Below are 14404 nucleotides of genomic sequence, written 5' to 3'. Positions count from 1 at the left end.
GTTAGTTTAAGCCTCCTCAGTAGGGAATGGCTATCACAAATTAGGGTATCTGTATTTAGACATCGGATGATCCTAATTGACTTACATTTAAGACTAAACGACTGACACCACCGTGATGTTACGCCATTCTTCTCACATGGTAATTGACATGTCGTCATGACATTTGTTTTGACGCAATTAGCGCTATGTAGCTTTTTGGTTACTAGCCTCTTTGCTACTTAGCAACCTGGTTCTAGTCCTGCAGTTCTCAGAGAATAGGCTAAGCTGCAGGCCCTGTGGTTGACTATTAATGAAGTAATCCGGGACACACTGCCACTGCCAAGTAGCCTCAGTGTAAGAAGGGAGTGTATGAGCTTGAGTAATGTTAAGCAGGTGCCAGGGCCTTAGCGTAGAGTGGACACACACACACGTCACACATTCACAAGCAGCCAGAACAAGGGATCATCAGCAGATTGAGAGAAAGTGACACAGGTCTGGAAGGTGAAGAGGTGTTACAGCAGGTGGAGGTGAGAGGAGCAGCTAAGTCATCTTGGATCCATCCTTCCCTATAGCCTAGGGCTCGAGAGAATCGCCTCGGTAACTCACTACAAAGATGTGAAATGTTAAGCTGTCCTCCCTCCTCCTCCTATCCCTCTCTTCCCCTCCTCCCTGTCCCTGTGGAGTTCTGTTCTGGAGATTGCAGTGATGTAATGTGGAAGGGTTGTTGTCAACCACACCCCTCCTTAGATGATGTATCTGATGCTCACTCTCTCTCGCTCTCTCTTTCTAAGGGATTTATTGGCATGGGGAAAATGTTTACTTTGCCAAAGCAAGTGGAATAGATGATAAACAAAAGTGAAATAAACTATAAAAAAAGGAACAGTAAACATTACACTCACAACAGTTCCTAGGATATTTGAGCAGAATTATGCATGCAGAGCCTCAATTTGGTCTTTGTCCCATTTTCTTAATTCTTTTTTGGTGAGCGGATCCCAGACCTCACAACAAAGGGCAATGGGTTCTATAACTGATTCAAGTATTTTTAGCCAGATCATAATGATGGCATAGTTGGCCCTTCTTGCCTTGTCTCAGATCGTTCACAGCTTTGTGGAAGTTACTTGTGGCGCTGATGTTTAGGCCAAGCTATGTATAGTTTGTGTGCAATAGGGCAACGGTGGTTCACTATTTTTGTCTCACTGAGATTTACTTTCGGGGCCCAGGTCTGACAATCTGTGCAGAAGATCTAGGTGCTGCAGAAGCACCAGATCATCAGCAAACAGTAGACATTTGACTTCAGATTCTAGTAGGGTGAGGCAGGGTGCTGCGTACTGTTCTAGTGCCCTCGCCAATTTGTTTATATGTTGGGGGTGGGGCTTAAGCTGCATCCCTGTCTCACCCTACTCACCCGGCCTTGTGGAAACAAATGTTTTCTGCCAATTTTAACCACGCGCCTGTTGTTTGTGTACATGGATTTTATAATGTTGTATGTTTTCTCCCCAACACCACTTTCCATCAATTTGTATATCAGGCCCTCATGTGAAATTGAGTCAAGCTTTTTTTAAATCAACAAAAAATTTGATGACGTTTGCCTTTGTGTTTTTGTCAATTAGGGTGTGCGGGGTGAATACGTGGTCTGTTGTATGCTGATTTGGTAAAAAGCCAAATTGACATTTGCTCAGTACATTGTTTTCGCTGAGGAAATGTACAAGTCTGCTGTTAATGATAATGCAGAGGATTTTCCCAAGGTTGCTGCTGACGCATATCCCACGGTAGTTATCGGGGTCAAATTTGTCTACTTTTGTGGATTGGAGTGATCAGTCCTTGGTTCCAAATATTGAGGAATATGCCAGAGCTGAGGATGATAAAGTATAGTGAATTGGAATTTGTGGTCTGTGTATTTCTTTGAGGATACCATCAACTCCACAGGCTTTTTTGGGTTGCAGGGTTTGTATTTTGTCCTGTAGTTAATTCTCTCTCTCCCTCTGCCTCGCTCGCTCTCTCTGCTTCCCTGTGTGTGGTAGATGTGTCCACTGAGGACTTGCGGAGAAAGGCCGGCTGGCTGCAGCCTCTCTCCCTCTGCAGTATTGACACCTCACAGTGGGGGAGACAGGCTGGTTCTGTGTCTGGCTCTCTTTCGCTCTGTTGTTTTTTTCCCCTCTGCCTTGCTCTTCCCTCCCGCTCTCTTTCCACCCCTCCTCTCCGTCCACCTCCCCTTATCCGTCTGACGGTCTCCCTGTGTCCTATTGCCCTGCCTCTATTTTCACTCTCAATCAGTTACTCTCTCTCGCTGCTGACCCTTCCTCAGCTCCCATCAGTTGTTCCAGAAGTATATAGTGGTTTTATACCGGACTGTCAGTTCTCTAAACGCCACCTGGTTCTCCTCTCCCTCAGGAGAACAGGAGTAAACGCCTTTAGCATTACTACAAAGCCCCTCTAATGGAGCTGTGTACTCCCACTGTCTGGATCAATGGACCTCCAGCGCTGTCAGACATGGCTGGTCTGCTGGAGATGGAGGGAAATGTAGGGAGGTGTGTGTGTGTAGAATCGTTTTGTGTGTAGGTGTCGTACACGGCCCTGTTGTGTGTGTGTGTGTGTGTGTGTGTGTGTGAGAGGGTGAATCTAGTATGAGATAAATATTTGATCTTTATCATTTTTAAGTATCAACATGCTCAATGTGAATGGAGGACAGGCGTGGCCCAAGGATGCAGTCTCTCTCCTTTTCCTCTATCCTTCCTCCTGCACCCCACCTGGAGAGTGGGACTCGTGTTAATGAGCCCAGGAAGACTAAAACCAATACTGTTCAACTAGGAGTGTGCATATTTCCCTTTCGAGACGATTTGATATGCATCTAGATACATGGGCTCCGATGTGATGCAGGAACGAAACGTTTTAGTTTGAAATGATTCGGTTTGATTAGAGGAACGTTCAATGCGATACGATTCGATGCACTAACATTTGTTGCATAAATTACATTTAATTTTCCATTCTAAATTCAAATATTCTGCTGATGGAGCCCATGAGCTGGATCTGTCTGAGCGGATCTCTGCCTGTCTGCCTGTCTGCCGAGCCATAAGGGAAACTGGGTGTCTACCACCCCCCCCCCCCCCCACACACACACTTTTAATCTGAAATTACCATCACCTACTAAGGAATGTCATTTTTGCAGGTTCAGTGTTTGAAGCTAGTAATATATCAATATTTATCTAAAAATCAAATAAAAATCTAAGGTTTAGACCAGGGCTGCCCAACCCTCTTCCTGGAGATCTACTGTCCTGTGAGTTTTCAGTCCAACCCTAATTTAACACACCTGATTCTACTTATTATGCTAAATTAGGGTTGGACTAAACCTACAGGACAGTAGATCTCCAGGAAGAGGGTTGGAGTGAACCTACAGGACAGTAGATCTCCAGGAAGAGGGTTGGAGTGAACCTACAGGACAGTAGATCTCTAGGAAGAGGGTTGGAGTGAACCTACAGGACAGTAGATCTCCAGGAAGAGGGTTGGAGTGAACCTACAGGACAGTAGATCTCCAGGAAGAGGGTTGGAGTGAACCTACAGGACAGTAGATCTCCAGGAAGAGGGTTGGAGTGAACCTACAGGACAGTAGATCACCAGGAAGAGGGTTGGATTGAAGCTACAGGACAGTAGATCTCCAGGAAGAGGGTTGGATTGAAGCTACAGGACAGTAGATCACCAGGAAGAGGGTTGGATTGAAGCTACAGGACAGTAGATCACCAGGAAGAGGGTTTTGTCCATTTTGAATTTACATCAAATTGATCAGAAATACATTGTTAATTTTGTAAATGACTATTTTATATATATATTTTTTAATTTCAACTTTATTTAACCAGGTAGGCCAGTTGAGAACAAGTTCTCATTTACAACTGCGACCTGGCCAAGATAAAGCAAAGCAGTGCGACACAAACAACAACAGAGTTACACATGGAATAACAAACATACAGTCACTAATACAGTACAAAAAGTCTATATACAGTGGTATAGCTGATATTGCCTGGGTTTGTTCAGCATGCAAAAGGACTTGTTGATCAATCACTGTCAACACAGTTGCAGGCTTAGTTCGACACGGAAGGAGAGGACGCATCAGTTGTCAGGTGCTTTGTGATTGGAGGGTTTGCAGCCAGCCAAGGTTGTCTGTCAGTCATCAGAGTCCATTGTCTATATTACACCGGCACTCTCTCAATCCCTGAGATGAGACATGGTAACATGTAGCCGAGAACTGCAAGCAGTGGCTACTTGCCGGAGCCCCAGGCTTTTCCATTGTCCATCACAGGGGTTCCCCAAACTAGTTTTTTTCTGCCCGTTACCCCATTTTGAGATGTTTTTTTTGTTGTGGCAACCACACATCTAAAACAGTAAGGTGATGTCATCAACAAACTCTCCATCCTTGAGATGAGACAAAGGAACTTATCTGCTTTGTTAGCCTTTAGCCTGACAGCTTAGCTCGCCCCTTCAGAGAGATGTCCGCTTTGTTAGTGTGTTCTAGTACACTGTGTGCGTGTTGGCACTAGTGTGTATGAGAAAGACCCCCCCCCCCACCTTTACAGAACAGCCTGCTGTTTTCCAGGCTGCCGCTTGACGCTGTGCTGCTGACTAACAGCCATTGTTATTGGACAGTTACTGGTGCCTGAACAAAAGACGCCAATACCGGGGTTTCTTTCCAATACACACAGGTGTTTCCACTGAATTCCTGAGCAACGCTATCGTGTCGACCAGGCAGTCGTCCAACATGTGACACACACAGACCAAGGATATTTTCAGTGTTTTCCCCCTGGATATTTCTAGCTTTAGGATCATTGTTGAGACAAGGGGAAAACCTGTGTGTGTGTGTTTTCTTTGTTGGTAGTTTCCCATAGTCTATTTATTGCACATAGGCATTGTAATGTGTGATAGTTTTATGTATGCACATGAGCAATTGGGATTTGCGCAATCTGATTATGCATACAAATGGAATACTGTGTGTGTGTGTGTGTGTGTTCCACGCCCACAGGAGGAGCAGTGATTTGTGCAGGATGCGGCGAGGCACAGATCAGCTCATTGAGCAGTGAACAGGCAGGCAACAGATGAGACAGTCAGTGGTGACATCTCTAGGAAATAGCTTCCTTTGGTGGCCCGGGGGAGAAGGGAAAAAAAGCAAAGACTAGAAAAGTGAGAGGGAGGATATTCATGCCGTTCTTTCTCTGCACTTCTATATGAGATGAGATCAGTGACTGTATACCCTTCCTCTGCTCTCTCCCTCTCATCCTGTCCTCCTCTCCCTCTGACTATTTCTGGGAGTGGAACCGCAACTGTGTTACAAGCGTACTATGAATAATGAATGATAACTAAGCTAAACTGCAGTGTTTTGATAGCTAGAAAATAGTCATGGTAGAATATGCTTTCTGGAAAGCGGGGCCCTATTGTATTATTGTAATTTCATATCTTAGTACTTCACATGGTTGCTTCCGTCATATTTGGTTGAGTATGTATTGATATTAGCCTCGTGGTTCCTACGCAGCGAGACAGTTGGTGCATCCGGAGGCTGCCTGACCCCTCTTCTCCATGGCAGAGTTAGAATCACTAAACACACACAAGGGACTGTGTGCGCATGCTTCAGTGTAGGCCTATCTGTGTAAGTGTGCATGCATGAGTGTGTCCAGCCTCTACACTGGGACTGGTGTGACTGCTAAGACGGCGCTGTGTGTAAATGGAGTGTCGATCCTATCTTGCCCGCCTCCTCCTCGCCCCACAATTTACAGGAGTAAGGTTATAGTCCAGACAGCAGAGCCTGAAAACATGGAGATAGCTGCAGCTGGCCTAGCCCAATCAGATTGTGGTGTTTGTGTGTACAAGAGATACAGGAATACAAGAGTAATTGCTTTTAAAAGAAAATCTCCGTAATGTCCAATTTTGGCTAACACACACTCGCACCCTTCCCTTCCACTTCATAACCACACGTCCTCCCTCCTAATTTTCTCTCATCTCTTCTTCCTCCTAATCATCTCTCGCCCTGCCTCTCTCCTCTCTCCTCCAGAATTCTATTGTAGGTGATGGCATCCGGCTGGCAGCTGCCACCCATTCGAACTCCAGCCAGAGGAGCAGCTTGCCACTACTAGCGCTAGCCACATTACACTGATTTAGTATTATGGAGCATGTTGCCACCCCACCACTAGCCTATCCCTGGCTTACTGAATGCCTCTTGCCTTTGAAGAGCGCTCTGTCTCCCCACATTTTGAGAACAGTACGTGTCATCACGTGGAAAATGGAATAGACCGCAACGATGCTGATTTGACTCTCGAGTGGTTCTGTTGTTGCGTGGTCTGTTTGTTCTCCTGTGTGTAATTCCCATTCCCCAGTCCTGTTCGTCTACCGCATCGACATGGTGGATGATTATAGATACGCCTAAATTATAGCTAAAACTGTGAGGAATACAGACTGTAAAGGCTATTTTGCGTTACTGTATCTTATTGGGAATCTGTTTTGAAAGGTATTGTCTGTTTCAGAAATGTATGGAGTAGAACAGATATGATTGTCTTTTCAAGGAGTATATCCACTTTATTCATTGCAATTCTCCCTGCAACATTCTGAACATTTCATCTCACCAAGTGTGTTAACAGGAGAATGGTGCTTGGAGGCACAGGGTTTCCCAGTCATCCCCTGAGAAGGCATCTGTGCCCCCCCCCCCCCTACCCTCAGTTATTGGGTTTTGTCTAGAAGAGATGCAGCTTTTGTCAATTGACTTTTCGGTGAACTTACGCAGCAGGTTAGGTGAACTTACGCAGCAGGTTAGGAGAATTAGGTTAGGGTTAGCGAAAATGCTTAAAAATATTTGGTCAAATTTGCAGAAGATGGATCTCATCTAGACAAGACCCAGCTACAGCCTTACCCAGTCAGTCCCAACCCTATTTATTCTCCTTTCTCCATTCACTCATTGATTACTTCCACCCAGCAAATTCTGATTTCATTTAGTAATTTCCCTGTATACCAATTCATTCATCCATCTGTCTATCCCTTTATCTACCCACCAACCTATTATTAGGCTATTGCTGTACATAGGGCTGCCAGGGTATATAGATAATTTATAATTAGTAGTGCCTCTCTTAAACTACCACTTTCCTGCTGCAGTGGTGGTATTTTATTTTCTGTGACGTTTTGTAGATTAACAAGGGCATCATTCCAGCAGTATTTTCCCAGTTCTGTGTGTGTGTGCCGAGAGTGAGACTGAACTGAACCCTCTGACATGCAAATGTTGATCTTCTACTCGAATGCTCTTATCCCCGCTTCCCCAGAGATCCCTGAATAAACTCAGTGCGTTGTCTCTGTACGACCTTGTGTATCATTCGGATGAGCGAGACCAGGCAGGGTGAAGTTGCGGTCAAAGTCGACTTTCATACCTTGTACTAAACTCAGCAAAAAAAAAAAAGGAAACGGCCCTTTTTCAGGACCCAGTTTTTCAAAGATCCGTAAAAATCCAAATAACTCCACAGATCTTCATTGTAAAGGTTTTGTAACACTGTTTCCCATGCTCGTTCTGTGCGTGATTTCCTGCAAGACAGGAATGTCAGTGTTCTGCCATGGCCAGCGAAGAGCCCGGATCTCAATCCCATTGCGCACGTCTGGGACACGTTGGATCGGAGGGTGAGGGCTAGGGCCATTCCCCCCAGAAATGTTTGGGAACTTGCAGGTGCCTTGGTGGAAGAGTGGGGTAACATCTCACAGCAAGAACTGGCAAATCTTGTGCAGTCCACGATGAGATGCACTGCAGTACTTAATGCAGCTGGTGGCCACACCAGATACTGACTGTTACTTTTGCTTTTGACCCCCCCCCCCCTTGTTCAGGGACACATTATTCAATTTCTGTTAGTCACATGTCTGTGGAACTTGTTCAGTTTGTCTCAGTTGTTGAATCTTGTTATGTTCATACAAATATTTACACATGTCAAGTTTGCTGAAAATAAACGCAGTTGACAGTGAGAGGACGTTTCTTTTTTTGCTGAGTTTATATACAGTGCCTTTGGAAAGTATTCAGATCCCTTGACTTTTTCATAATTTTGTTATTACAGCCTTATTTACATAAGTATTCAGACCCTTTGCTTTGAGACTCAATTGAGCTCAGGTGCGTCCTTTTTTTTCACTGTTTGTTCCTATAACTTGATTTCGAAAGGCACACAACTGTCTATATAAGGTCCCACAGTTGACAGTGCATGTCACAGCAAAAACCAAGCCATGGGGTTGAAGGAATTATCCGTAGAGCTCTGAGACAGGATTGTGTCGAGGCACTGATCTGGGGAAGGGTACCAAAAATGTCTGCAGCATTGAAGGTCCCCAAGAATACAGTGCCCACCATCATTCTTAAATGGAAGAAGTTTGGAACCACCAAGACTCTTCCTAGAGCTGGCCGCCCTGCCAAATTGAGCAATCGGGGGAGAAGGACCTTGATCAGGGAGGTGACCAAGAACCCGATGGTCACTCAGACAGAACTCCAGACTTCCTCTGTGGAGATGGTTGTCTTTCTGGAAGGTTTTCCCATCTCTGCAGCACTCCACCAATCAGGCCTTAATGGTAGAGTGGCTAGACGCAAGCCACTCCTCAGTAAAAGGTACATGAAAGCCCCCTTGGAGTTTGCCAAAAGGCACCTAATGACCATGTGAAACAAGATTCTCTGGTCTGATGAAACCAAGATTTAACTCTTTGGCCTGAATGCCAAGCGTCACATCTGGAAGAAACCTGGCACCATCCCTACAGTGAAGCATGGTGGTGGCAGCATCATGCTGTGGGAATGTTTATCAGTGGCAGGGACTGGGAGACTAATCAGGATCAAGGGAAAGATGAACGTAGCAAGGTACAGAGGTCCTTGAGCGCTCAGGACCTCAGACTGGGGCGAAGGTTCACCTTCCAACAGGACAACGCCCCTAAGCACATAGCCAAGACAATGCAGGAGTGGCTTCAGGATAAATCGATGAATGTCCTTGAGTGGCCCAGCCAGAGCCCGGACTTGAACCCAATCGAACATCTCTGGAGAGACCTGAAAATAGCTGTGCAGCAACGCTCCCCACCCAACCTGTGCTTGAGAGGATCTGCAGAGAAGATTGGGAGAAACTCCTCAAATACAGGTGCCAAGCTTGTAGCGTCATACCCAAGAAGACACGATGCTGTAATCGCTGCCAAAGATGCTTCAACAAAATAACTGAGTAAAGGGTCTGAATAGTTATGTAAATGGGATTTCTGTGGGGGGTTTTAAATTACAAATAAGCAAAAATGTATAACCTGTGTGTAGATTGATGAGAGGTTGGGAAACATACATTTTAGAATAAGGCTGTAACGTAACAAAATGTGGAAAAAGTCAAGGGGTCTGAATACTTTCTGAAGACACTCGTGTTCTGTCATGTGTTGTATGTCTTTTTTGGTGTAGGTGGGATTATGTGCAGCGCCCTACAGACACTGCTTATTGTGGTTTGGAAAAGGTTGACTAGTATTTAGCACAGGCTACCTCACTGCTGCCATATCACTATTGGTGTCAGGCAGCAGTCATAAGACTGTGTCCAGATGAGATGATTGGGTTGGTAACCAGGTCCCAGTGGCATCCCAGCTGCCACCCAGATGCTAAAATGACCGCTGAAATTAGACCACCTGAGTTGTCGGTCTTGTCTCTGTATTCTATGATGTTCTCATCTCACCCCCGCTCTCTTTTCTCCACCCTCTGTTGCAGCTGAAACTTATAGATCGATCCATCGTTATCCGAGACATTGTGCGGCGGATGAATTCTAACGTAAGCCGAGCTCCCTCTCCTGTCGTATCACTACACTGTGTTAGCTGATGACACCCTACATGACCGGCGTACCAACACAGGATGACTGTACAGGCTGCGGTGTTTGATGTAGAATGTGCTAACATGCCTTTATCAGAAAGCGCTTACATGCCCTCTGTTGTTAAGATGGCGACTGATGCAAGCACACTGATATATTGAGTAAACATTTTGGCGTATGTGTAGCTTATGCTAATATTCAACACCTGTCCCTAGGTGGTATTTGTTGAGTTGACTAGTGATAGAGAACCAAAACGCACCGACACAAATTGGTGCATTTGTTTTTGGATAGAGCGTAGGGTGATGGTGATATGGTAACCCTTGTCTTGTTTGCGGTTGTGGTTTCCAGGACAACCAGTGTGGCATCGTGACCAACATCGACATAGAGTGTGCTGTAAAACTAGTGGGGACCAACTGTGTCCTTTACCCTGTCAACAGTAAAGACCTACATCACATCTGGGTAAGAAAAAAACCGATGCCATAATGTTCCCTTGACCACCCTATGTCCATTTGCTTATAAATACTCATTTAATTAGGATATTCAATTGTCTTGTCCTTCTCGAGTATCTCCCGTGGTAGCTTATGCCTTAAAGGTGGTACATAATTTACTCCTCTATTCTTTGGCAAAGATATACACCCCCCACACACACAGTACGAGTCAAAAGTTTGGACACACCTACTCATCCCAGGGTTTTTCTTTATTTTTTACATTGTAGAATAATAATGAAGACATCAAAACTATGAAATGACACAATCATGTAATAACCAAAAAAGTGTTAAACACATCAAAAAATATTTTTTATTTAAGATTCTTCAACGTATCCACCCTTTGCCTTGATGACAGCTTTGCACACTCTTGGCATTCTCTCAACCAGCTTCATGAGTCACCTGGAATGCATTTCAATTAACAGGTGTGCCTTGTTAAAAGTTAATTTCTTTAATTTCTTTCCTTAATGCATTTGAGCCAATCAGTTGTTGTGACAAGGTAAGGGTGGTATACAGAAAATGGCCCTATTTGGTAAAAGACCAAGTCCATATTATGGCAAGAACAGCTCAAATAAGCAAAGAGAAACAACAGTCCATTACTTTATGACAAGGTCAGTCAGTCTGGAATATTTCAAGAACTTTGAAGGTTTCATCAAGTGCAGTTGCAAAAACCATCAAGCGCTATGATGAAACTGGCTCTCATGAGGACCGCCAAAGGATAGGAAGACCCAGAGTTACCTATGCTGCAGAGGATAAGTTCATTAGAAATACCAGCCACAGAAATTGCAGCCCAAATAAATGCTTCACAGAGTTCAAGTAACAGACACATCTCAACATTAACTGTTCAGAGGAGACTGTGAATCAGGCCATGGTTGAATTGCTGCAAAGAAACCACTACCAAAGGACACACATAAGAAGAGACTTTCTTGGGCCAAGAAACACGAGCAATGGACATTAGACCTGTGGAAATCTGTCCTTTGGTCTGATGAGTCCAAATTTGAGATTTTTGTTTCCAACCGCCATGTCTTTGTGAGACGCAGAGTAGGTGAATGGATGATCTCTGCATGTGTGGTTCCCACCGTGAAGCGTGGGGGTGCTTTGCTGGTGACACTGTCTGATTTTTATTTAGAAATCAATTTACACTTAATCAGCATGGCTACAACAGCATTCTGCAACGATACGCCATCTCATCTGGTTTGGGCTTAGTGGGACTATTTGTTTTTCAACACCTCCAGGCTGTGTAAGGGCTATTTGACCAAGGAGAGTGGCGTGCAGCATCAGATGGCTACTTTAAAAAATGTCAAATATAAAATATATTTTGGTTACTACATGATTCCATATGTGTTATTTCAGAGTTTTGACGTCTTCACAATTCTACAATGTAGACAATAGTACAAATGAATAAAAACCTGGGAGTGAGTGTGTCTGAACTTTTGACTGGAACTGTATGTGTACCACGTCAATGTCTCTGCTTCAATCATTTGTTTCATGCGTGTTCCCTGCTAGTCTTTCATGTATGGGGACTACATAGCCTACGACTTCTGGCTGGGGAAGGTGTACGACCTGACCAACCACATAATCCTCAAGCTTTCCAATGGCGCCAGGTACAAAATCTGTCCCAGTATGAGTGTCAATTCATGACGGTTTCATTTACATCGGTCTGCTTCATGCTTAGCCTCAACTTCTCTCTACTACTGCAGGTGTTCCATGAATGTGGAGGACGGCGCCAAGCTGTACGACGTCTGTCCACACGTCAGCGACTCGGTAGGTGAAATGCCACGAGCTGCGTTTTTTTTTTCTGTGTGAAAACGTAGCCGTCTGCCCTCGTCCACCGCACTTTACTGATCTGATAAGGCTGGCCAGGTGGAAGTAGTATGAAATGAACTTACTGCTCACAGCCTTGCGCTTCCTCCTTATTGACCGTAGGTAGGTGTGTAATACTTTGTAACAGGGCTGGGGGTCAGTTCCATTTGAGCTGGGTCAGTGTAGGAAACCGGTTTCTGAAAATGGAGTTTAAATGGAATCGACCCTAATCTTGTTTAAGGTAGCAGGTGGCGTGCGTCCAATATTAATTCGGAAACTGTTTGGGTTTTGACTGGGAATACCTAGGTGTTACTCCTGTTCACTTTGGCTGTTATTTCAGAAACAATACAACCGTTTCTACGTAGTCAGTTAACTTTCTCTTATTAAAAATATTTTAAAAATATTTTAAAAACAAGCTTGTTAAGTACTAGCTATGTTCTCTTGTCATTTGTTGAAACGACCAATGAGCAGCAGGATATGTTACAGACCTGTTTTAGATTCTCAATGGACTGGTTAAGGGAAACTGCCTCTGTGTGTTAGTAAGATGCATCTCCTCCCTGGTTTGTAGGGTCTGTTCTTCGACGAGACCTATGGTTTCTACCCAGGCCAGGTGCTGATCGGGCCGGCCAAAGTCTTCTCCAATGTCCAGTGGCTCTCCGGGGTCAAGCCCGTACTCCGCAAGAAGAGCAAGTTCAGGGTGGTGGTCGAAGAGGTATGATATAGTAGTACATTATCCAAAGGCAAAAACTTTGGCCCTGAGTTTTTCCTGGTTTTTACTGACCACATACCATACCACCTAATAATAGGCTTAGCTGCTGAAGTACGCGTGATGTCACTGCTCTAAATGCTCGTCTGTGTTTTCATGTGACCCCCCCCCCCCCCCCCCCCCATAGGTCCAGGTGGCGGAGCTGAAGGTGACGTGGATCACCAAGAGTTACTCCCCCAAGGGCACGGACAGCGTCTACCCCCCTCCGTCCACCATCTCACAGGAGAACCTCTGCAGGTACTGTACTGCACCCCGTTTGTCTGTTCATTTCAAGTCTCTACGCTGACCTTTTTTTTTTTTACAAGAGCACGTGTGTGCCTAAGTTGAAAAATGTAGGCGCACACAAAGAACTTTAGGAGCGTAATGACAAATATTTGAGACATTAAAGCTAGAATCCTTAATTTTTCTAGGTGCGCTGGCACTTCAGAATTCCAGGTGGCACAGCAAATATTTAGCCGCATATGAGAGTAAAATGATCGCACTGTAGAGTCCTGCATTCATAGATTCATTCTACCATCCATCCACACTTGGGAGCATAGAGGCTGCAGTTTTCCATTTTATAGATGTACAGTGTGTGAACAGTCTGTTTCTGGTGATCTGGTTTACACACGTTATATATACACCTCACAATCACATCTCACACTTGCATGCATGTCTTAATTGGATGTTTACATGAACAGGGTGAAGTTGTAATTTCATAACAAGGACCGCGTTCATTTTTTGCGAGCTGCACTGTAAGCCTATGGTCTGAGCTGGAGAAAGAGCAGCTCTTCTCAGTAAAGTTCCAAACGGTCACGACCATTCGCTTTTGAGCTGGGTGATATTCAAAGCTGTGCGATATTGAGCCCCTAAAGTCGCTGTCCACGCCCCCGCGGAAATTGATTTAGCATAATAAAAATATCCCCATAAAAAATATGTCAGTTTAAGGTTGAGATCTACATTGGATGCGTCTCAATCCACTACTTCCACATCCCCGGTGAAAGTTGACAGAGCTAGAGCGGTGTTCGTCAACCTGAGACATCCGAAAATCGGTCTTCTCACAATGTCGTCTGTAGCGTCCGAATGATTTGCTCTACGACCCCCACAAGCAACTTGGGACTCATCTGAAGTCGGTTCAGCCGATCTGCCAACTTCTGTCTGTAGCGTCCGCGCAGTTTGGGCAACAACATTAATACGAGGCCTCTGTGGAAAGGTGAGATTCGCATGAACACGTCGGTTATTTTGCTCTACGACGTCCACAGGTCTCACAAGACTTGTCTAAAGGTCCCCCGGTACAAGTTGAAAACATGGATGGAAGTATATGATACCGTTCAAAAGTTTGGGGTCACTTAGAAATGTCCTTGTTTTTTAAATGAAAGCACTTTTTTTTATATATATTTTTTTAAACAACATCAAATTGATCAGAAATACAGTGTAGACATTGCTAATGTTGTAAATGACTATTGTAGCTGGAAACGGCAGATAAAAAAAAAAAAAATGGGATATCTACATAGGCATACAGAGGCCCATTATCAGCAACCATCATTTCTGTGTTCCAATGGCACTTTGTGTTAGCTAATCCAAGTTTA

At 44.6% G+C, this 14404-nt stretch overlaps 1 protein-coding gene across 2 annotated transcripts in view; it reads left to right on the top strand.

Moving 5' to 3' along the window:
- LOC139568679 ((E3-independent) E2 ubiquitin-conjugating enzyme UBE2O-like) overlaps nt 1–14404 on the top strand; it is a 45711-nt gene that overhangs the window by 8330 nt on the left and 22977 nt on the right. For both annotated transcript variants that reach the window (XM_071390677.1, XM_071390676.1), the window contains exons 2-7: nt 9686–9745; nt 10131–10241; nt 11774–11871; nt 11968–12031; nt 12639–12782; nt 12964–13073. In XM_071390677.1, coding sequence (XP_071246778.1) covers nt 9686–9745; nt 10131–10241; nt 11774–11871; nt 11968–12031; nt 12639–12782; nt 12964–13073 — 587 coding nt within the window. The remainder of the gene's footprint in view (nt 1–9685; nt 9746–10130; nt 10242–11773; nt 11872–11967; nt 12032–12638; nt 12783–12963; nt 13074–14404) is intronic.

This window comes from Salvelinus alpinus, chromosome 2 (genome assembly GCF_045679555.1).
Source record: "Salvelinus alpinus chromosome 2, SLU_Salpinus.1, whole genome shotgun sequence".
In the NCBI taxonomy this organism is placed as follows: Eukaryota; Metazoa; Chordata; class Actinopteri; order Salmoniformes; family Salmonidae; genus Salvelinus; species Salvelinus alpinus.
Note: the sequence above shows the minus strand (reverse complement) of the source record. Positions and strands in the feature narration are given on the sequence as shown.